This window comes from Grammomys surdaster, unplaced genomic scaffold (assembly GCF_004785775.1).
Source record: "Grammomys surdaster isolate TR1022 unplaced genomic scaffold, NIH_TR_1.0 126313, whole genome shotgun sequence".
In the NCBI taxonomy this organism is placed as follows: Eukaryota; Metazoa; Chordata; class Mammalia; order Rodentia; family Muridae; genus Grammomys; species Grammomys surdaster.
In genome coordinates, this window is record NW_021621113.1 from 4,880,617 (window position 1) to 4,905,846 (window position 25,230).

The 25,230-nt window shown below is 42.1% G+C and overlaps 1 protein-coding gene across 12 annotated transcripts in view; it reads right to left on the reverse strand.

Moving 5' to 3' along the window:
• The window catches only part of Epb41 (erythrocyte membrane protein band 4.1), a 156,919-nt gene that overhangs the window by 11,654 nt on the left and 120,035 nt on the right, over positions 1–25,230 (reverse strand). For 4 of the 12 annotated variants that reach the window (XM_028759647.1, XM_028759638.1, XM_028759637.1 and 1 more), the window contains 4 exons: positions 23,524–23,700; positions 21,802–21,837; positions 3,050–3,484; positions 1,775–1,903 (listed from right to left, as the gene is read on the reverse strand). In XM_028759647.1, coding sequence (XP_028615480.1) covers positions 1,775–1,903; positions 3,050–3,484; positions 21,802–21,837; positions 23,524–23,700 — 777 coding nt within the window. Of the gene's footprint in view, positions 1–1,774; positions 1,904–3,049; positions 3,485–21,786; positions 21,838–23,523; positions 23,701–25,230 lie in introns of all 12 variants that reach the window. The other 8 variants (XM_028759648.1, XM_028759646.1, XM_028759645.1 and 5 more) reach the window with 6 other exon arrangements.

Consider the following 25,230-nt stretch of genomic DNA (forward strand, 5'->3'; position numbering starts at 1 on the left):
CCCAGATCTGCCCTGGTCATAATCTTGTCTCCAGGCCGGTCCCTGCTTTAATACAGTCAACACGAAGCTCTGGGAATCATCTTAAAAGGCTATTGCTTTAATGATGCTACTTTGTCACTGCAATGATGCCAGAACCTTAAAGCAACTTATCACTCACCAAATTAAACCCCACACTCCAGACCACACCAGAGAGGAAAGGAGCACAGACACTGATGGAACACCATGGAACGCCATGGAAATGCCAGTGCTCTGCAGAACCATGTCACCTAAACTTCCTGCAAATTCTGCAGGGAATGTTAGCCTATCCCAAGTCAGAGGCAGCGATGGAGAGGCTGGTGACTGGTGTAGGATTATCGAGCAAGCAGCTACCCCTCTCTGGGGAGACGATGCTGTGTCTAATTGCAAAGCATATGCTTTACCGTCCACGCTTCCAGAGGGTGAAGCATCCTGCAGCTCATGGTGATGAGCCAGAGCTATCCCGCTGCCCTCTTTGCGTTGTCCCCTACCACTGAGCACATCTCCAGCTCCTTGAATTATCTCTTTATCCCACTTGAATCTCTTATAGAACTGTCTAGTGTCTGACGTGTTTATGTGGGTCCCCTCCCTTTTCATTTTTGCTTACTAATTTTTCCTTGATTCAGGCCACCCTAGGGAGGGTCTCGAACTCCCAACTGCCCGACTCCACTGTTCGTGTGGGGATTCTGTTGTGGGCCACTGTGTCTGGTGTTACAGTACTTTATTGCTTATCCTTCTCTCCTTCCAGAATGTTCCCTGGAGGATAGGGACTGTCTACACTTACACCACTTTGACTTAATACATAAAAGGTCAATAAACATCAGTTATAGAAGTGAATTAAGAGCTCTTCTTATAGAGGATTGACTTCTTGTTGTCTGTGACTAAAAAACAGAATTCAACAGAATACAACTCTGACACGTCCAAATTACCAAAAATGATGAAGTTTCACTGTAATTAGGAAATAAAAGATTTTAAAAAATTTTAAACCCTCACAATAATACCAAGACATGGAAAGTAGCATCATTAGTAGGACTGGCCAAGGTTTAATGACTTGTCCAATTAGGAAACAGAGGAACAAGACCTGAGCTCAGGTTTGTCTGACCCAAAGCCCTGTTCACGTTACACTAAAATAACTTTCCCAAACGACTTGGATGGATGGACACGAGTGGACAGATTTGTGGTAATTTCATTTGCTCTTTGGTGCTGGGGTCTCACACATGTCAAGTTCAATGTTATCCCATGGACATTTGGCATTGATTTACTTTTAAAGATAAATTATTTTGAGACAGGGTCTCATGTAGCCCAGGCTGGCCTCAAACTCACAATGTAACTGAGAATGACCCTGGACTCCTGATCCATCTGCCTCTACATCCAAAGTGCTGTGTAGCAGCACTTTGGATTTTATTTTTAACTGTTTCTATGTGTGTATGTATGCACGCAAATGGGTGCCACCTCACAGGTCTAAGGACAACTAACAGCTACCAGTCCTCAGGCCCTTTTCCTCTTTGGTTTGAGACACGGTCTTTCCCTGACACATAGGTCAGACTAGTGGGCCTGCAAGCTTCTACCTAAAGAATCTGGGGGTCCAAAGCCAGGTCGTGAGACAAGTGCTTTACCAACTGAACCATCTTCCCAGCTCAAACCAGATCCGGTTTTATGTGGTTCAGGGATTGAACCCAGGTCTTTGTGCATCCTAGATGAATACACGTATTAGCTGAGCTGTCCAGTCTTTGTTCGGAAGCAGCAGACAGTGTCTTACCTGGGCAGCTTCATAGGTGATGGTCTTGGTCTCAGTGTGGACAATAGGGACGTCTTTGGTTGGGATTTCACTTTTCACAGCATTGGCAGTATCTGAGATGGTGACAGTTTGAGTCTTTACCAGGGGAGGCTGTGGACAGTAAAGAGACAGAGTTGGCCAAATCTTCTTGCAGGCCACGGAGATCTGAACCTTCTGACCCTGATCTGATCAAAGCATTAGCTTGAATCTTGAATCAAGCAAAGGCTGGAATCACTCTCCAGAGGACAAGATTCCCAAAAAGCCTTGACAAGGTGGTACGTCTTGAGAAGGACATGGAAAGAGGCTACTGCGGCTACTTTCATAAGCTTAATGGAAAACTGTAATGCCAGACACTTTATGACTGGCAATATAAAACACTTCAGACCAACCTTCAGAATTTGAATAGAAAATTATTTGCCAAATAAAAATCACTTCTATCGTCCTTGTGACTGGGTCTTTTAATTAAGAAAACCAGGCACATTTCCCCACGAAGTACAAACGTACGTGGAGCAGCAGAAGCCCTGGAACACATTTCCTTGGAATTCATTAACTTCTTTCAAATCAATGTCAGACGTTCACTTTGGATTTACCGAAAAGAAACAGTATTTGGAAAATCAGAAAGAAAAAAAAATCAGTTTTCCCACCACCTGGTGATTAATTTCAGAATTCCGAAAGAATGAACGTTAGTGGAACGCACAGGCCCTTTTGCCTATCTGTTCACCTTTCCCAGGCTATCAATCACCCTAAAACTACCATTCGATCGTGATAAGGTTAAGTGGCCATTCACCTCAGTGCAGAAGTTAGAGCCTGTGATCACAGCAACCCTATGAGGAGGCAGTGGAAGTGGTGGGCTGGACAACAGAGCAGTCCCATGTCAGTGAGGAGTACTGGAAAATTCTTGAGCATAGTCTTAGGACTCTGAAGGCTCCTCCCCACAGGAGTCTCTGTAATTCATTTCACCATAGCTCAGCCTTGAGAATGGAAAGAGGAACCAACTTACACCAGCTGCTCCGAGGGAAATAGCTGGAGTTTATTCCTGAGAGTTTTGTTAAGTCATTATAAGAGAAAACAGGACTGGTCAGAGTTAATTCCTCTGACTGAGTTTCTTTACGCCATCAAGGGCTTCACTTCCGTGACACTGCAAGCAGCAGAGAGCACACCCTTTACCACCACTGCCGCCTCACTTCCTCCACAGACCAGAGGCCGGCCCTCTCCCAAAGGGTCTCATTAGACCTACATTGTCAAAGTGGTCACTACCTGGAAGCTTCGAATGAGGATGGGGAACTGGTTACCCACAGGAGAGTCAAGAGAAGATCCGCTCTGGGTCTCAAGGGCCTCTGCTGGTGCACCCGGCTCTTCGCTACTGTCTGCCTTTTTCCCACTGAGTTGCAGCTGGCAGGAAGCTGGAGTTACTGGGAAACTTAACGCACTGTCCTGTTCCTTCATTCCTAAACATTCCCCACTTGGGCCTGTTGGCATCTCTTCAGCATCAAGATAGCCACCTGACCCCTGCTCCTTCTCTTCTGCCTCCTTGCTGTTTACGGAGAGGGAGCCAGAACCAAAGCTCTGCGGAGACGTCGGTGGGGTGGTCATCAGGCTCTGACTAGGAACTACTGACTGCTCGGGGCACTCCCATTCAGAGGCAGGGTAGGTCATGGTAGCCACCTCCTCTGTGCGAATGCCATTTACACTCTACAAATGAATGACACACACAAAGCGAGATCATGGGTAAGTGGAGAAATCAGAGCGAAACTCCGAGAACCAGCAAAGATGTTCAGGAAGTCTCAAACATATTAATGCTATTCCCACCAAGACTCTTAGCTCCAAAGATGTTCTTTTGAACAACTACTCATCCACGAGTCAGGAGCTGAAGCAGTTACAACTTTGTGTGGACCTACTTCTGGACCACTGTCAATAGGAGAGCAATTTTAGTGCACCTCACAGTATTCTGCAAGTTCATCTGCCTACAGCCCTCAATATACAGCATCTGCGCTCACACTTAAAGGAGCTACTCTGTCACTCCTCACTGGCTCAATTATGCAAAAGACCATGCAACTTGGGAATTCATCAAAACATGTTCTTGATGAGTTCTCAAAGCTCCACACTGTATACGTCATATTGGTTAGTCCCTAAGAGGAAGCAGAGTCTCCGGCTTCAGCAGGGAACAGGAGCAGAGTTCATGTTGCATAGACAGCTTCAGACCTGATCCTGATGGCAGGCCTGATGCCAGGGGAAGGGAAATGAGCAGCCGCCGGCAGGCTTCTTCACAGATGAACCACCACATGCCAACCACAGAGGGAGGAAAGTCCAGGAAACAGTTTCCTCCTGGCTACATGTCTCTCCTTGTGGGATGGATATGTATACATGGCACACACATACATACACACATATATGTACATATTTATTTAGCTTTTACTACATCAGTTTTAAAATTGTAGCTCTGAAAGCAGTTCATCATGAAAAGTTAAGCATTGACATATATAAACTAATATGAACTTAAAATTCACCATACATTCGTTTCACTTTTAGCTTGACTTTCTAGCAATCTGCATCATCCTTGATTCTGGCTGTTATGAGGAGATGTTCCCTTGTATGGGAGTTAAGACCACTCTGGCCTCAAATCTCAGAAAGATCCTTTTACTGCTTTACATGCTATGTGGGGAAGGGGATCTTTTAGGAAGATGTTCCTGGAGAAAGCACACGGCTTGCACAGCTGACGCATTTCAGTGCCAACAATCAATCAATCAATCATCTACTTACCTAGCCCGTCTATCCACTTATATTTAAAAACCACTGCCCTTCCCCTGTAAACCAGCCCATTTTGTGATGAACAGAAAGTAATGTCCTCTTAAGGCCCTGAACTCCAGATCCACTTAACTCCTGAGCCATCTTCAAACAGGCAACTTTAGAGCATCTGGAACAGGTCCATGCTGAATCAGACGAGGACACCTTGCATATAAGTATTATAAGTTATAAGTATTGTATAGGGCACGCAAGAGAACTGAGGACTTGGGAATCTAGATGTCCAAAGATCAGACACATAAACATTTTGGCTAAATAGCATGAGTTTCCTCACATTTAAAGTGGAACTAACATTTAGCTGGGCTTGTAGAGGTCTTAGGGTCAAGTATAATAACATTTATGTGAACACTTTTCAAGTCTAAGGTCCCAACAACTCCCTTCACAAAAATCAGCCCATCAGTAGGGCAGCTAAGATGGGTGAGGACAAGAGGACTCAAGAACATGAGTTTATCATCGCTGCGAAGACACTGGACTACATTCTTATCCCACAAACTTTTGGATTTTTTTTCCCTCTAAAGAATTGACCAAAAATAGCTCACAAATGGGCCTTCTCACAATGTGTGCCCACCCCAGCTCTGGGAAGTACTAAGCCCATTCACACGCACAGGAGCAGCAAAACTTCTCTAAATAATTTTCCTACAGCTGGAAGGCTGGCTGATTATGACAGCCAAACAATGGTCAACTTTGTTGGTGTTTGCACTTTTTTTTTTTTTAAGAACAGTGTCACTATATGTCCCTGGCTGGCCTTGGATTTGTGATTAACCCCCTCAAGTGCTGGAATCATGGGCATGCAACATGCCTGGCAGGGCAGCTCTGTGTCAATCCACAGAAATGATGCGACAGACAGACTGCCATCGAGAAGTTATTTGTTAATTAAACATTATTTAGCCTAAAACCTCTTTTTGATTTTTTGTTTTGTATGCCCCTGGGCAGGGCTGACGGTTCTTCCTCCCCGCTCGGAGGCCCTGGGGACTAAACTGAGGTCATCAGGCTTGGCAGCAATTAAATGGATTGATTTTCCTCTCCCTAAAGCAAATATAAAAAAGACCAAAGGTTCAAGCTGTAGTGAGGGTAAGGTCAGCGTAACAAACACTCAGATGCCTCGCGTGCAGGAGCTGTCGGAGATAAAGGGAAGAGCGGCAGCAGTGGGCTTGGTCAGCCATGTAACCACACTCCAAGTCCAAGTCAACCTCTCTGATTGGTGCCATTGTCTGATCTCAAGGGCAATTCAGACAACTATTACTGGACATCCCCCATCTCCCTTAGAAGGAATGTAACGTGTTCCAAATTCACCCTCCTGTGTTGCTGCCTAGCTTCTCTGCTGATAAACGGTAGCACCGTCTGCCTAGTGTGCCAGGTCCGAGTCTGTATCTGTGCTCTCTTTATGTGTTTGTGAACAGGTGTGTGGATGTGTACCTGCAGATGTGAAGGTCAGAGGTCAACTTGTGGAAGTCAATTCCCTCCTTCCACCATGTGGGTCCCAGGGCTGGATCTCCGGCAATCGGGCTGGGCACCTATACTCGGAGCCCTCTCACTACCCAGGCCATTTTCATCCCGTAACACTTACCTAGCCGACTGTCTCTGTTTCCACATTTACTAGCTTCACTTAAGGGGCACCTGGTTTTTAAGAGACAGAGGTTCTCACAGGTGTGCAGCGTGCCCAAGCCCAGCGAGCCTCCTGTCTCCATCACCCTAGCGCATGTGCCACCACACCTAGCATTTTTACTTGGTTTCTGGGGTCCACCGGATTATCTCCCTAGTCTCTCATTTAATTCTTTGTTATTTCACTTTGTGTAGTCATTATCCTTATTTTATAAATGGAGGGATGGAAAGCTTAAGCATGTTAGGACTATGGTTTCGATCCAGCTCTGTCCCTGGTTCTGAGGCGCCTCTCTTCCCACAGCACTAGGCAGGATTCTGAGGAGGACTAACACACAAGTCCAACTGTGCTAAGAATGACCATCACAACAGTCCAATCTGGAGAACACGATGACTCTCCAAAGAACCCAGAGAAGGACCTATTTTAGTGGCTGACATTACATTTTTAAACATAAGACACTTGAAAAGACAGAGAAGATAAGACTGCAGGGGATATAAAGTTTCCTGACAAGAGAAACTCATAATCTGGCAGCTAATGTTCATGAAGAATTCTAACTGACAATGCTGTTGCCTTTGGCCACGGCCATCAGCATAGGCCACAGTATTATATAATTCTGCACAACTGCATGAAACCAAATTAGCCTAGAAACTATGAAGGGATCTTGCCAGAAATATGACTTGACATATGGCTGTGTCTAAACCATCCACAGCGAATGGCAAAATTGAGGCTTTATGTGACGCTGAGGTGTCTGTTGCTCTAGCTGTTGCTTATCTGGAATGTTGGAAGACTCAAGGAAGCAGGCTACCATAACAGACCAGATACATGTACAAGGCACAGTGACAATATGTTGGCTTCAAGCACATGAGAAGGCCCAGGCATGGCGGAACAGACCTCTAATCCCATACTTGATATAGACAGGCAGAGCTCAGTGAGTCCAGGCCAGCCTGGTCTACATAGTGAGTTCCATGCTATCCAGGACTACATAATGAAACACACACACACTTTCTCTCAGAGAGAGAGAGAGAGAGAGAGAGAGAGAGAGAGAGAGAGAGAGAGAGAGAGAGAGGAGAGAATATGAAAACAAAGTCAATTGGAAAATATTTACTTGAATAGGAAAATCATTTGAAGGCTCAATCTCATTTAAAAAGATAATAGCTCCTGAGGTAGACAGAAGAGATCAGGAGTTCAAGGCCATCCTTGGTTATACATTGAGTTTGAGGTCCTGGAATATGTGAGATCCTGTCTCAAAAGTACAACTCCCCCGGCCCCCAAAAAGTTCATGGTGCATGCTAAGTATGAGAATTCAATATATTTTGTGGAAGAAAATAAGATTTCCCCCACCAAAGTCTTTCTACATGTTCAGTGAAATTGTATCTTCAAAATTTATTAGGTAACACTGGGAGCTTGCTGTAAGTGTCAGGTATCTGTTGCCACCCATTAAATCCAATCTAGTCTTTTCTTTCAGGTTACTTTGGAAAGACTCACACATTTGAAGAGACTATAGAAATAGCCACAGTTGTACCTAAAAGTCTAATGTAAGAGATCACAGTAAAAACACATTCTGAAAAACCTTTCTCGGATTATTCTACTTAAACAAACGTCAGTCGTATTTTCCTGAAGAACTGTAATACTTTCTCTTGTGTTTATCTTTCACTTGTTCTCTTCTTGGTGAGAATAAGTGCTGCCTCTGAGCTGCTGGGCTGTGAGAGGAAACCGGCATCTGTCTTGGAGGAAGGAAGAGATGCACCTAGCACTGTCCTGTCATATCTCTCTATATAGTGACAGAAGAAACAGGCGAAGAGCAGAGCAGCCCTCGGGAACCTGTCAGGACGCACCTCAGGTCTCCACCTCAGACTGCCACCAGCTTCTCAAATGAGGGAAGGAGGGAAGATGCTCACTTGGGAGACTGACCTCCTCTTGATAATGTGCTGTTTCAGGTCTTCATACACTTACAAACTAAACAGTTTACAGCCACGTATGGGGCTCATACCTGTATATCTAGCCCTTGGGAGTCTGAGAGAAGAGGGTCATGAGTTCAAGACCAGCCTGGTCTACTTAGTTTGATGCCACTTAGCATACTAACCTTTTTTTAAAACAAGGGAGGAAGGAAAGGTGAGTTAATTTAATCACTGTTAGTTTTAGAACTCGTGTATATGCAGGAGAGAATGGATCCCACCAAGCTGTCCTCTGACAAGTACACAACCACACCCCCACACAATAATGACACTAATAATAATGTCAATTATCAATGATGATGGACAGTTAATATAGAAAAGTAATTGCTAAGATTTAGGTTATGTCTCATTTTGTTTAATGTTTAATATAGAAATAACAGAGATATTCTTGGGAATGTAAAATTACAAATCTGACTATATCTTGATTTCATTCCCAAGTAAATTTTTACATTAGAAATTTGCCTCTACGGATTTCTGAGTTCGAGGTCAGCCTGGTCTACAGAGTGAGTTCCAGGACAGCCAGGGCTACACAGAGAAACCCTGTCTTGAAAAAACCACAAAAAAAAAAAAAAGAAATTTGTCTCTAGAACAGTGAAGACATCCAACAGAAATTATCAAACTGTCAAAGCCATATCAGTGGCTGAAGTATAGGTTAGTGGCAGAGCACTTGCCTAGCAGGCACCAAAATCCAGACTTTGATTCCCTAGTATTGAAAGAGACAGAATAGTAAAAGTCCAAAGTCACAGTAGCAATTAAAAATATAAAATACTAATGGTCGGTGTCCTCCATATCCATCTAAATAACTTTGCTTAGTGATATACACTGAAGATATGCACTAGTAGTATGTTTTATATCCAGATTTTGATGGGAGAAGCGTTTGGGATTGAACCAGAGCATCCGCTGCACTCTCAGCCCCCATCTGTATTCCTTTTGGCAAAGAAGCATGAAGCAGACCAGTACAGACATCTGGTCCCTACAGGTGCGTCTTGAGCATCTGAAGTGCAGCAAGGTTATGGATTTAATGGAGGAGGCTCATCTTTTTACCCTTTGTCAAGGTTTTAAGCAGTCGTCAGCAGGGTGTGTGTGCGTGCACACACATGCACTCAAGCTGACATGATGCTGGGTATCAAAGCAAGGTTTCTGCACATGGGAAACGCTCCACCACAGATCTACATTTCTAGCCATTATTCCTGGTGTACTGTATAGAATTTCACCAATTAAGAATCTGGAAAACGGGCTGGAGAGATGGTGTAGAGGATAAGAGCACTGGCTCTCTTCCATAGGTCCTGTGGTTCCTAGCAACCACATGGTGGCTCACAATTATTTGTAATGAGATCTGGCACCCTTTTCTGGCCTGCAGGCCTACATGTAGGCAGAACACTATATGCATAATTAAAAAAATCTTTAAAAAAATCTTGAAAAAACTGTGATAGGAGAATTGAATACACACCATGCATATATTTAATAAATATTCCTGAACCAAGAGAGAAACGCTGGACAGGGTATTTTGAGTGTGTGCATGAATACAGTATGTGTGTGTACATTCCTGTGTCTGAGCACATGCATGTATAGCATGTATTCCACAGGGCATGTGTGTGTGAGGAGTGACAGAGGCTGACCTTAGGTGCTATTAAGACGAGGTCTTTTTGAGTTTTGCTGCTTGGTATGTCAGACCAGCACTCCAAAGGCTCCTGGAGAATCTCCTGTCTCCTCCTGTCCTCCTGCAGGAGCACTGGGTGGCCAATGTTCCCTCCAGGCCACCTATTTATGCGGGTAAATTATCTGAGGATTCAAGCCCAGGTTCTCATGCTTAGAGGTAGGTGCTCTACCCCAAGGCATCGCCACAGCTCAATTTTATCTATCTATTTTTTAAAGATTTATTTATTTTATTACTTATTTATTTAATGTATTATTGCTCTGTCTACATGTACACCTGTGTGCCAGAAGAGGGCATCAGGTCTCATTACAGATGGTTGTGAGCCAACATGTGGTTGCTGAGAATTGAACTCAGGACCTCTGGAAGAGCAGCCAAGGCTCTCAACCACTGAACCATCTCTCCAGCCCTCAATGAGCTATTTTAAAAGGCTACTTCTTATATAAATATCCAGCATTAAAAAGGTAATCCTGATTAGTCACAAAATCTACTACCATTTTAAAGTATAATCAGCTCATTGCTGTTTCCAAGCCTCAAAGTATATCTTTCTGTGTTGTAATTACCCAAACGTTTGCTTTCTGAAATTAATATGCTCCAAGAGTGCCTTGGATTTAGCACCTTGTAACAAAACCCACCATGGTTATTAAAATGTAGAGGCTTCATATTCTCTACATTTTGTTTTGTAATTTATCAAAAACAAAATCCACACTGGCTTTTTCAGTTCTTACTTAATGATACAACCAACTCTGTATTATTGTCTGCCATGACTTGTGGCGAGCTGAAGCACACATAGCTCAAGAAAAGTTAACACATTAACCTCTGATCAGTCAGTGTTTCTGTATGTTAAGAAGAGAGGGATCTGTTAGGCTTTTTTAAAAAGTGATATACTGATTTAAAAGTGTGTGTGTGTGTGTGTGTGTGTGTGTGTGTGTGTGTGTGTAGAGTGACCTGTTTGTACACATGGAATCCAAGTTAAGTGTCTTACTTGGTCGCTCTCCATCTTATTTCTGTGGGAGGGATACTCTCTGAACCTAGAGCTGGCTGTTGTAGGATCTTCCTTTTTCTAGCTACCCCAAAGCCCCAGAGTTACAGGTGCACATGGCCACACCTAGCTTTTGCTTTTGTTTTTAAGATTTATTTATTTAATACAAGTACACTGTCACTGTCTTCAGACACACCAGAAAAGGGCATCAGATCCCATTACAGATGGTTGTGAGCCACCATGTGGTTGCTGGGACTCAAACTCAGGACCTCTGGAAGAGCAGACAGTGCTCTTAACTACTGAGCCATCTCTCCAGCTCCTCATCCAGCTTTTTATGTGGGCACTGGATATCCAAACTCAAGTTCCATGACTACATAGCAAGGACTTCACCACTGAGCCATCTCCCCAGCCCTACAGACAAGTTAAATAAGAAAGCAGAGTGGCAGAGGTGACTGTAGGGTTGGGGTACAAGGCTCACACAGACACAATACCTCCAAAAGCACATTACCCTTGATTTGCAAACCCAGTAAGAAATACACTGCATTGCACTGCACTGAAGGCCCACACAGCCAGCAGGGACGGCAGTTATCTTGCTAAGCACAGAAGGAAGATACCAGCAGAAGAGTCCAGCTCCTGGTCCTTAACTAGGGTAAACAATAAATATAACAGTCACATGTATTAGCAACATTGTAACATTCCCAGATGGTCTGCAACATGCAAGGGGAAAAAAACCATCAACTCCAACCCCATAGCATCAGTTAGCTGCCAGTGCTCTGTCTCTTCATTCTTCTCTCTCTTTTTTTTTAAAAAAAAGAAAAAAGGCAAAGTTTTATGTCTCAGGAAAGAATGCTTTAAATGCCCCAGGAAAAGGCCTTTAAAAAATCTAACATATATCACTATACATTAACTGATAAATATTTATAATCTCTTCTCTATTTTGAGAAACTATAAATGTCAGTGTTTTCCTTGATTGTATAATAACCAGCAGGAACATCATTAACAAAACAACATTTACTTTCAAAATTGCTTTTAAATGGGCACTTGCAATAAAAGATAAATCAGATGTAGCAAGGCTTCTTCGGTAAAAGCCATGTGTAAACATCACATAAAGATGACAAGGCAGGCAGCGGTAGCCCATTCTTTAGCCAAAAAAGGAAACAAATGAAGAAAGAATCAAAATTACTGAAAAGAAAACATCCCTAGTCTCCAGCCCCAAAGCCTGTAAACAAAGGCTCCCGCCACTTTAAAGCTCAGGCCACTAGCAGCTTCCAAGGATCAGCAGTGGGGATAAACTAACAACACTTGACTGGAGATACAATCCTTCTGTCTTTACCACAATGCACTTCTCCTCAGCATCATTTCTTCCGTGGTCATAACCCCATCTTTTTTAAAGTTTGTATGCTGGAAATAACTCTGGTTCTCACTAGAGTCCCCAGGAGACTCAGTCCTGTTCAAGGGCCACGGCTGTTTCCTGGTACACAGAGTTTCTAGCTGGGTAAAAGAGCTGATTTGGGCAAAGGTTTCATCATACTGCTGTTTTACTAGACTTGATAAAACTATTTTCAGGATAAGAACATTTCTTTTCCAATGAAGGCAGTGAAGCCTACCAATAACAGCAATTCTTCAGATGGTTTTGACTCTTTTTGAAGTGCTGGATTAAACCCAGCACCTCGCACATGCTAGGCATGGTTCTGAGTTAGCCTCTGCCTCCCCAACCGTAGTCTTTATGGTTTTCTGAATGGTCCTGTTATTAGATTATCCCCAAATAGGTGACTGTAAAAGCAAACAGCTTCAAAACCCATGCTCAGTGCAAAATTTTAACTATTAGCTAATAGAAAATTTTGCCTTAGTGCTGCACTCACCCTCGAGGACTCCACAGATCAAAGGAGCATCTCACATCTGAGCAGATCTGCAGACGTCAGAGTGCTTAAGCACATGTTAAAGGTTATGCTGAACATGGCTGAGAACAGAAAACTGTGGTGGTCAGTTTTACTTCATTACACTGTGAAGGGTCAGGTAGAGCAACGGGGGAGGATCCAAAACCAGCACAAAACTTCCAGTCACTTGTGATGGAACATTAAATTTGATCACAGAAACCTAATTTCCAAAACTTATTAAAGACCCCCCCCCTTCTTTTAAGGGATTCACATGCCTTGATCTCATTGTATAAACAGAGCCAATCTCAGATTCACGATTCTCCTGCCTCCGCCTCCCAAGTGCTGGATTACAAATGTGTGCCGCCACTCCCAGCTTCATTTAAGTCTTAATAAACACTTAAAAATTATACTCCAACTTGATGTCTAGAAAACAGGCCTTGATTCCGCAGAACTAGATGCAATACAAAATCAGTTTTAGATACCAACAATCTCTGTCTCCCCTCCACAAAAGAAAATCCCACAGTAATGAAACGGGTTTCTGTGCTAATGCTTTCAATGAATTCTGAAAAGGAACGTGGCTTAGAGAAACACAGCAGCATTTTTCCATTACTTAGATATTACTATAAGTATATGTCTTGAGCTGGTAAACAGACCACATCGAAGTGTGGAGAGTTTGGTGGTTTAAGCCATCAACAGAGAAATACAATAAAATCTGGAGCTGTAACACTAAGAGAGGGTTTATTCAAGGTGGAGTAAGTGGCAATCCCTCTTATTCCACATGACAGGAATAAGCTCTCTTCACACCCACGTATTCACACCCACGTATTCACACCCACTCTACTCTTCAATCTGATCAGAATGGCAATAATGGATGGTTAATAACTACTAATTTATTCAGTGTTCTTAAAAAAACACAAAAGGCAAATTAGCATAATAAAATGTGACAATTACCCGTTACTGTGACTGGTTAAATTGGTTAGAAAAAAATTATTTTTAAAACTTGACACAAATAAGTCAAATGAATATAAAGCTGATCTAAGACAATATTTTGAGAATTGAACACATGCAAAGAGATGCCTCTGTATCAGGACTAAGCAATTACTGAGTGCAGACAGTATTTTCTAGGCTGGCATCTCAAGCCAATCAGCTGAAGTACAGCTTCCTCACTCTCCCCGCTCCCGTCTCTTTTAGATCTGCCTGTGTCCAGTATCACCAGCTCTAACTTCCTTAACAATTACTAACAACCAGAAGCTGACTTGCACTGATAGCTAGTCACCATAAATCTACATAATAATAAAGCCATTAATGTGAAAAAATATAAAAGAAAGTGTCCCCAAAGAGAAACTCTGTAGCAGGTTTCTATAGGCTTCATACCATGCTGAACTGCTAATGGATAAACAGTTTAGTTAAGTAAGTTTAAAAGCCAAAGGATCCTGGACAGGAGACTGAAGGGAAAAGGGGCTTCAGGTTTATTAAGAAACACTTCTAACAAGCAATAACATAAGGCCAAAAAAGGGAACAAAGCCAGTTTAAAAAGGACATTATTTTCTGCTAACTTACCCAAAAAATAACTGCCCCCAATGGTCTCTGATCCAGGGACTTCTCAAAGAAGTTTTTTATTTTGACAAGAATCATTAGAAAAGCAAATGAGTCCCTTAAATGGCTAATCTTAAATTTATGCAACTGACTGAAACACAGGCATGCACTAAGTGCTCAACAGAAAATCATTTCACTTAGAAAGGGGTTATTTTTAAACTATGCACATGTGTATGTGAGAGTGGTATGTACACCTGAGTGCAGGTGCTTGCAGAGGCCTGAGGTATTATGTCCCTCCTAGGGCTGGAGTTTCAGGCAGGTACAAGCCACTCTGCATGAGCACTGCAACTGAGCTGGGAATTGAACTCAGGCCCTTTAAAGAGCAGCAAGCACTCTTAAGGGCTAAGCCATCTCACCAGACCTCTTTTTTTTTTTTAATATGCTTATTATATAATTTTAGAATCTGGTTAAAGAGAAGGTTATTTAGGAATTAGTATTTCTTTATTCTATATGAGAAAATTGAGACAGATAGTTTAAATCCAAATAAAGTGGGTAGATAGTAGTCAGCAAGTTCTATTAAGACCCCAGTCAACAGCCGGGCAGTGGTGGTGCACGCCTTTAATCCCAGCACTTGGGAGGTAGAGGCAGGCGGATTTCTGAGTTCGAGGCCAGCCTGGTCTACAGAGTGAGTTCCAGGACAGCCAGGGCTACACAGAGAAACCCTGTCTCGAAAAAACCAAAAAAAAAAAAAAACCAAAAACCAAAAACCAACCAAACAAAAAAGATCCCAGTCAACACAGAGAAAGCGGGGAAAGACAAGGGCACTGTGCCGTCATGGGACTTCAAGTTCCAGTGAAGGTCCACCTGATGCTGATTTACAATTTCCATAAACAAAATAGTACCAAAGCTAGAAGAAAAAAAAAAGTAACCAATCAGCTTTCTAGTCTATGAGGGAACTCCAAGAACTAGTCCCCACAGGCCAAATTCCAGCCTATCTTTGTTTTTGTATGGCCATGAGCTAAGAATAGATGGTTTTTAAATGGGTAGGGAAAAATATTTAGTGGCATAAAAATTGTACAAAAATCAAATTTTGTGCCCAGTAATTCTGACTGAGATGCGGTCTCACTGAGCCCCGTCTCGTTTTGTGCTGTGGCAGAGATGAGCAGTGACAGGAAGCCTAACGCCTTACTGTGTCACTCCTCAGAGACGCTGTGCCAACCACCCAGCCCCTGATGCACAAAACTCTTGACAGTTTCATAGGTTTTGTTTTTATAGCATATAAAACAATAGAAAAACGTATCAAATTGATGTCAGCGATGTATTTCAGATAAACAAACATTCCATTAATGACATCATACTCCAAGATCAACATGTACTCCAGTCTTGATAATATATTCTGGAGTGAAAACAGTTGATCAATAGCTAGAGTAAAGGAAAAATCAAACCAAATTACCAGATGTTAACATGAGAGATCAACATTTACCATAGTGGCGTCCAACCTGAGGTCCTTTGAGTAAAGCAAGGACTACAGACCATCAACAAGGAAAGCTTCTCTGCACATGCTTTCTTGGCTGCCTGCACTTACAGATTAGGCATAGAGTGATCAAATTTATCTCAGTACAAAAGAGTCCATGTAAAAGTTAGAGGTTATCCATTACCACCTGTTATTAGTAACTGAGTTCATACATTGATTATTATACAAGTCACGGTAGTACCTGGATCCATAGGTGGCAGGCGGCAAACAAAGAACAAACCAAAGGCTAAGAAGTAAGATTAACTCCACAAGAGAGTTGCCTTTAATTTAGCAAGAAGTTTCATGACAAAGTCAGAGATTTCATTCTCTTTCTTTTTTGAAACATGGTCTTCAGAGTGTAATCTATCTTCTTCAACTGGCTCTCCTGCCTCCACCTCTGAAAGTCAGCATTACCAGTTCTGCACAACCACACCCAAGTCAAAGAAACTCTTTACAATCCCTGCATTCAAGATTGATAAGCAACACTATGGAGAAGCTCCCCGACTTAATGGAAGAGTGAATTAAACAAACGCTCATCTGTCCAACAATGATCTTCTATCTTGTGGGTTACTCAAACACAAGCTGCAATGCCAGATTCTAAATCTCTAAATGACGCTGCACCAAGAGTCAAATGTCAGAGGCAAGAGGACTTAAGATCTTGTCACACCTTAGCATCAGAAGTGCTATCTTTCTGCATCCTCGAAGAGTGCAGGAAGTAACCATGTCTCTCCCTCTTCAATCCCCCCCTCCTTTCCCCCTCCTACCTCGGACCTCCTCCCACCACCCAGTTTTCCTTTCTGCTTTTCATTGTGCTGGGGATCAAACCAGGGCCTCATGAATACTAAACACACACTTGATAACTGAGCTATAACCTTTTGCTTTAAGACAGCAGGGAATGAAATGAGAAGCTAACTGCTTTTGTTGATTTAGGGACCAGAAAAGATAGCTGAGATTTTGGTTTTCCCTCTTTTTAATCTTAGACTTATCTATTAATTATCCCAAAGAGGTTGTAACCATGGTAAATGGAAGGATGCTATAAACATCCAGTCACAAAAAAAAGAAAAAAAGAGGAAAAATGTTTCAACAAGCTGCTATCTATTTACCAAATAAAATTCCCCTAAATTTAATCCTGAGGGTCATGGCCACTGCTGGCCTGGCCTGGCCTAACTCCAGAGGCTTCCTAACCACAAGAGCAACCTTCACAACCATCCAGCTGCCTCTTCCATCCCAGTACCCCTGGTACAAGGGGACCCTAAGGCATGAGGGGTGACAGCGGCAGCCAGGAGAGCGGCTCACTAATACTACAGAGTAGTATAGAGGAGGCAGGAGAAGGAATCCCACAAAGCAGACAGCAGGATAGCAGGAGCTGCCTCTGGTTCTGGGGTCGAGGTCACAAAGAACAGGGAGTGAGTAGTTAGGCATAAGGAAGAGGGGAGGTTTCCATGTGGAGAACCGTGAAGTTCATCATCTGTAGGAAGCATAAAGCGGGAGGAGACAGCTCTGCAGAGCTCCCCGAGGGAGCAGCAGTGAGACAGAAGTTCATCTTGTTTTTCCCTTTTCTAAGCAAATGACCACTGGGTGAAGCACAAGCATACATTCTTACTGGTGATAACCCCTAACTGTGCCTCAATGATATAGAGTACCTCGTGGGTTTGTCATAGAAACCACCTCAGAAGGGGCTTAGGAAGCCCCTGGGTTCTCCAATGACAGCAGGACAGCTCCAGAGGTGATTCCTGTCTTGATCAACAGTCAGTCCCCTCCTTAAAATTTTTACTAACTATGTAAACAAAGTTGTAAGACTTGCAAATGGAATCTACTTCATACTACAAATGCTAGCGATAAGCAAACAGCTAAAAAACAGATCTAAAATATAGAAGTTGGGCTTATTCCCGAGTACACGCTGCTCAGAGAATACCATCTGAATTTACTAAGAGCTGGATACATCTGGAAAAGCATTTTTAACTTTACTAGTTTTAAGTGCTTCGTCAAATATCAGCCAGGAGCAGACAGAAATTAACATGGCTGCTTCAAGATGGATCTCAAGAGGTTCACATGTGTCTGCTTTTAAAAAAACTCTATCTTGCTAGCTCCTCAGAAACTGAAGACTGAACATCATCACTTCCTGAAACACAGTACAGAGTCAGTCTCACAAGGAAGATTTGTCTGTAAGGAACTGGTTGGAAATATGGGCACCAGATAGTTAAGATCTCCTCAACTCACTCTGGAAATGATTCACAGGAAAACAAGGCAAAACCTCAACACTTGACACAGGTCTGTATCAATATCCTTAGTCCACATTACTTCTGGACTGGCCATCAAGAAGGTGGCCCAGGGTAAAGTGGGACCCAGTTACTGGAATGCTCATGGTTCTGAGAATGGGGTGAAGTGGTGGAGAGAAAGAGATGCTGTCCGCAGCTTGTCGCATTGGCAGCATTAACTGGATCTCACACAGGGCTGGAACAGCTGATGTCTGTCCTCTGATAATTATGACATGTATCTTTTGAGCCCAAGTTCATCAGCTTTGTTCAATCTAAGGACTTGGCATCCACCTATCAGCAGCGTTACTAATAAGAAGTGGTTTCTTTGTTAGCAAAGATTTCTGAAAATTCTTGCAACATTGAACAGTGCCATTGGATCACACTGAACTTTTAATGGAGTTGAAATAATCCCAATATAAAAGGAAATAAAATTCAGGGTGATGTTTACAGTAATTAATAAAAAGCCATGTATAACAATGAAAACTGGAACTGTAGGAAATATAATTTGAAAGTTACAAAAGTACTGATAAAATTTTAAGGTTAATTTTTAATTCCTAAAAAAAACTTACAAGAACATAACCAATGCTAGTTCTGATTAAACTTCATTAAGGAAAGCTTACATCTCATCACAGATAAAGGGCCATCCTTACGATTCTCATGTTCTACCTTGCAAAGCAGTTCTGCAGTACTCCAGAGGGCTTTGCAATCCATTTTCTTATGAATGAATCAATAAATATGCTTATTTACAAAATGTTTGTTATAAATAGACATAACTTGTAACACAAACCACATATATCCAGATTTTTTTTTTTTTTAAAATCTGGCCTGGTTTTTCCAGGTTTTTTCCTAAGTCCAGTAATGACAGAGTATACCATAGCAGTTTTCAGTAAATATCAGACAATCCTATCTGTCAAGACAACAGATCAATACTACTGAGCACTGAGGAACAACAACAAAATGTTTGGTTTTATTGTTTTACTCTCTCTTTCCCCCTCCCCCTCCATCTTTTCAAAGGCAAAAACCATCTTTAGAAATTTCATTGTCCAAAAAACACTAAGAAATAATATAAAAGATAATAGTCTCAATGTGATGACTAACTCAGAGTCCAAAATAGTTTCTGATAAGTTAACAACTCATCCAGATTGATGTGTTCAAATGCCATAGAAAGCAAGCGACATCATGCAAGGTTAATACAGTGAGGTGAGAAACCAACTTAGCATCTAAGTGGTGCTCTGAGGAGGGCGCGCTCACCTCTACATCAGGGAAGCCTTATAATCAACATGCATACTGGACACATGTCACAGTGAAAGCTTAGATCCAAGGCTACTGATTAGAAACAGTTGATTTTAACACAAGTGGGAGAATAGAAGTACAAGGAAACAAAGTATCATTTAAGCTTACTATAACAGTTAAATATTGCTTCTAGCAATATACTTATGCCATAAGGAAGTAACAATATTTTAATTTAGAGAAAAGTATGTTTACATACAGATCTCAAGTTAATCTGTACTCCAGGACTTTTAAAGGTAGGTAGTCTGAAATTTTCCACCCTGGCTAGAGGCCAAGGGACACCAGCACCATTTCCCTTACTAAATCAACTCTCTATGCATGAAAAGACAGCATTTAATCTCTGCTTGATTCTTCTACACACCAGGCAGGATAAGTTGTCTATTCCATACAGCTCATAAACACTCACAAAAAGGCCACAGGTGTCAAAGCCCCTTCCAGAAAAGGCCTTTGTATGAACTGATTAGACACTCTAAGAAAAGGAGTGGTTATGGATTTTTTTTTTAATTAAAACTTCCATTTTAAGGCTTTTCAAAGGTTGGGAAGTTGAATTTCTTCTTAAACTACAGAACCCATGCCACAAAAATGGCTATAGAAGACTGGGAAAATAGTCCATCAAATTTTTTCAGAGTGTCCCAGTCTGTGTGAGACCAAAAAGGAGGACAAAGCAGGTCAACAGTAAGAGCATACACGGTAGCTTTGGGGTGACGACCACCTGCCATGCACCTCCATCTGATTTCCCTGAACCAGTTAACTTTGGGGTAGGAGCACTGGTGGGCTAATCCATTGCTACTCCTTTTTCCTCACAATGTATACTCTGCAGAGATTCACATTTTATTATTGACAAGAAAAAAATGACCGCTTGAGGTCTCTATGACAGTGAACGCTCATGATCCAAGGCGTGACGTAGGCAATTACACATTTGAAGCCAGAGACAGAGTTCGGTGGTTTTAGCCTTGACATGTCAGATGAGCACCCTGTTTTCCAATCACAGAAAGATCAACCACCAAACAGCCAGGGCAAGGACCAGGAGAAAAGACATCATGAAAGGGACACGAGGTGATGGAAAAGCACTAGAGTAGAGGCGGCACTTTTTGAGAGCCTTGTGTTCCTCGGGGATTGGAATAGAAACCTTGGGAGCAATCTCTTCATTTTCTCGCTGGGGCAAGGTTCTCTCAGTGGATCTCTCTGGCCTTTTACTGTTTTCTTCACCCTGTACTAACAGAGCACGTTCCTGTGTCTGCTTTCACAGTAGAAGATCAAGAAAGACAGAGAGATGAACAAAATGACAGATGGAAAATGCTTAAGAGTGATACTTGGGGATGTGCAAAGGGGTGGGAAGATCTTCTGGATGCTCCTGATGTACTAGTGCCTCTCTACTTTGGCAATTTACCCTGCAGATTTAACTATACAACTAAATTAAAATTTAGTGTTTGGAATAAACCAGTGTTGGAACACTTGGAAGTTCAAGCAGTCACCGGCTTCCCCTCTCTCTCTGTCACTTGTTGTCCTGGTGAGGCTATTTGTGCATGAACGTTTTTCCACATATGGATTGCAGATCATTTCTAATTGCCTTGATGCCGTCAAACATCAGTGCATCAGACAGTGTCAATAACGAAGCATTCTGCTTGTTGTTACTTTTACTAACAAATAGAATGGCAGAATATAAAGAGCAATTTCATATCTCTTCAAAAGACTCTGACTGCAATAGCTCAGTGGAATAGTGGTAAAGACTGCAAGATAATAACAAAATTATAAATTGTATAATGTGTCTCCAGGGTCTACCCTGGAGTGAGGGCAGCCACAGAGAAGAACAAGAAAGGCAAATACAGCCCCACAAGACCTCAGTGATTGCACAGCCTGGGAATCCTGACTGAAATGGTTATGATCATCATGAAGGTTTATATACTTAGCAAATACTTTTGATAACTTTTAAGAGAAGTGTCCTCCCCACTCCCCAGTTGGTCAACTTGGACTTTTCCTCCCCTGCATCTCTGTATTCTGCTATCCATGGTCAAGGCAGATGGTATCTATGAGAGGAAAAACTTGGCTCTGAGTTCTTTTAGTTGGGCTAGCCTTCTCTGGTCGGTCTGGAAGCTGAATACCGGTTCTTTGCACACCCCTAAGTGATATGTATTGGGGATAAAGTAGCTAGGGGACTGATCAGCAAAAAGAATAAAAGGAAAGACACAGGATGCAAAATTATAATGATTTTTAAATGAAGATAAGGTGGGAGAAGAAAGACAACATAAAAAGAATAGGGTATAATTAAATTCACTTTCTCTCTAAGTACATATCAACAACTTCATGCAGCTTTTTCAACCAGCCATGCGCTGAAATAAGCAAACAGGACTGCAGTGCTGCAGCAGAGGGATGTGGTGTGTGAGGCAAAGGCTGTGGTGTGGATTTACAGTATAGCCAAAAGAAAATCATGATTCAGCCGCTGTGGTTGAGTCTGGGGGGTGCTCTGTTTAGTGCCATGACAAGAGCAAGTTCTGCGTGAACAGCACAGTCACAGCAGCTGCGTTACCTCTGGCCCACCAACCTTTCTTTCCGAGGGGAGGACAGAAGTTTTCTTCACCTGGTCATACACAAATTATATAAGTTCAGTTGCCTTGCAATGCAACAACAAAGCTGACAAAGGTAGGAGAGGCATCTCCAGAGAGCAGACAAGTTAGCCTCACCATAGCAAGATATGCCAGGAAGTGGAGTTGTCCCGGCACAAAAGATTATTCATTCCTTCATTCATTCAGAGGGAGAGAGTGTGTGTGTGTGTGTGTGTGTGTGTGTGTGTGTGTGTGTGTGTGTGGTGTGTTAATAGATGAGATAGTAACAAGCCATTCACATGAAGAACACCAGGTAAGCAAGGATGTACGAGACAAATAGCTTGCTCAGAGCATTTATTAGGCTTTGGTTGGCCAGATCTTCTCAGTCAATTCAAACTACAACTATTCTTGGACCTTTATGAGTCTTATTTCTAAGGATATGTCAAAATGAATTATCTGCCTTTCAGAATAAGTCTCATCCAGAAAGAAAGGTTATTCTACCAGTTCAAAGTGCATACTACAGAGTAAGAGCACGTGTCTGTCCGGGAACAGAGTCTGAGGGGACAATGCAGGGAAACAACTGGATCTACCCATCCAGTCCAGTAGCTATTCAGCTGCCTGTTACAGAGGTATCCTCCAATCTCACTTGTGAAACTGTTAGCTAATTTTAATCCAAATTTGAAAACTACAAAAGGTATTCTTGGAAGAGTTTTTATCCCTGTCTACAGTTCCAGAAACTAAGTAATAAATGATATATCTGGATAGATTATCAAGAATCCTAAAAAAAAATTTAAACCTAATTTTTGTTTTGTTTTGAGAAAGTATTTATATATCCAGTTCAGCCTCAAAATCCTTTTCTCAGATGATCCTTCTGCCTCAGTCCCACAGGATTGAAATGGCAGGTATATGCCAGGTACCCTCAGGACTTTATTAGAGATATGCTTTGGCTTTTTCAACTAGAGCTGCTATTGTTTGGGGGCCAAAGTGAGCACACCATTACATCAGTCGTTAAGCTATGGTGAGCGCTCATGTAGATGGCATACTGGCTAAAGATAAAGACGTTTTAGACGTAAATTTGACAAGATACTACCTTTAAACAGATTTATTTATTCTGTAGTAGGGTTTCCAAAGTAGGAAATGGCAACAAAAATAGAGAACAGACCCTGAAAGGTGTCTCTGGTCTCTTCTGATCAGAACTGTCTCATAAACAGCTGGCTGAAGGTCTGATGTTATGTTATGTAAGATCAGTCATCAGTTGCTTTTCTGAAATTGAACATTCTACATTCTCTGGCTTCAGGGCCTCTTTTGTTTCTTATATAACTGTGAGCCATCATTCCAGACATTTCTAAGTTGTACAAATATTCAAATAAAGTTTTAAAAAGATACACTCCCTTCCAAATGTGACCTTACTAAGTTTAGCAAACTCTGTGGTCAGGGAAGGCACTTTTCACTGGCATGAAGTCAGTTTATAAACACAAACTAGCCAGAAGCAGGCAGCTGTGAGCATTTCTCAGAGCCTTGACATCCACGAGTCATTCTAAAGGACTCAGCTGAACTGAGCTACCTAAATGGTCAGGAATGTTTTATAGCAGCAACAAACTGTTAAACTGTCAAAGCCAGACTTCAGCTCGAAGCTCTCGGATCCAGACTATTAACATACATAATGAACATGAACATACTTATTGCACTCAGCCTCACAGTCATGTGGACACAGTACTCACTCCATCTCCAGTGGGGACTTGCCCGTTGATGTTAAGAGTCCGGAAGGGTGAGTGTGTGGATAAGCGCTTGTCCCACTCGCTGGGCCGTGGTTCAGGTACTGATTCCATAAAGTTCTTTTTCAGTTCACTGATGCTGGCATGATGCTTTTTGATCTCTTCTTGGCTCTTGTCTAAATCCTACAGTTGAAGGATAAAGACACAAAACAATAAATAGTTGGGACAAAAAACGCACCTAGGGAACCCATCAGAGAGTGGGCACTGGTAGGAAACACCACACTCAGGACAGGCGTTAACAGCCTGCATTTTGCATTTAGATCGTAAATATATAACACTGCATATTTCTTTGCCTTTTTAAACAAACATACAAACAAACAAACAAACAAAGTGCTGTACTTGGAAGTAGTGAAGCATCACAGTCCCATAGCTTGTAGTTAAACTGCCTGTGAAGTGCTTGTTCCTTAACTGTGTCTCCTCTTCCACCAAGGATGCAAAACTAGATCTCCACCTCCTCATCCTGAAGGCAACCCCACAATTCCATTAGCCTCAGCTTGAGGAGAACTGATTTAGGCTTAGCTCAGGCAGGATGGAGATAGCAACAGGGAAACTGATGAATGGAGGACATGGTGAATGACCTCAGCTTCCACTAGCTGCTGTCCTGGTGAGTGAGCCGCAACACTGAGAATCCCCCTCTGCCCACTGTAATACTTTAGCTTCTCTATTATTAAGGCCTATTTTGATTCAAGAATTTATTACTAAAATTCTTATTTCTAGACTTCCAAAATCAATTGTTACTACCTCTAAAAATAAAGAAATAAAATGACTTCAAAGATTTTTGTTTTAATTATTCACCTGTATGTGTGCATGCATGTCCGAGTCAGGCTAGAGGACAACCTCAGGCATTCATCTGAGGATAGAAACACTGTCCACCTCTTTTGAAGCAGGGTCTCTCATTGACCTGGAGCTTACCAAGGGCTAGGCTGGCTAGCCACCAAGGTACAGGGATGCTCTGGTGCACACTGCCCCAGCTCTGGGGTTACAAGTGTGCAGCACCAGGCCCAGCACTTTTACATGGGCTCTGGGGATTAAACTCAGGTCCTCACACTTTCACACCTAAGCTATCACCCCTATTTTGTTTTTTAATTTTCAGTGTTTTCCCTACACTATAAAAACCCTATGGTTTCCCGTTTCACTTCTCTTAATGCAAAATAGAGCCTTACTGGGACCTATACTGGGGGAGTGGCTTGGTGATAGAGTGCTTGTTATCAAGCACACAGCCCTGGCTTTAATCTCCAGCACCACTCACAAAAGACTTCCAGTGACTGTCAATAGAGTCTCATATCTCTCCTTGATAATTTAAAACAATCCAATTGTCCTAGCAGTTTGAATATTAGGCAACTGGAGGTTGCCTAACAGATGAACGTTTCTTTAAGGTAACACTCTAGAGAGAGACAATCAAAACTAAGGTTAATAAAGTATGGGCTAAGACACATACAGATTTTTTTGTTGTTAAAAAGAGATGCATAATAATTTCTTTTACAAAGGGCATCAGACCAAAAGGAGTCCAATAAATATATCTCGAAGACAAAGACTCAAATGCTCTTTGTCTAACAATACACATACAAAAGCTTCAGTTTCAGGTCACAATAGCTGGAACCTGCAGCTACAACACAATCTTGTGTCTACTTCCCATTAGGGCAACTTAGTATC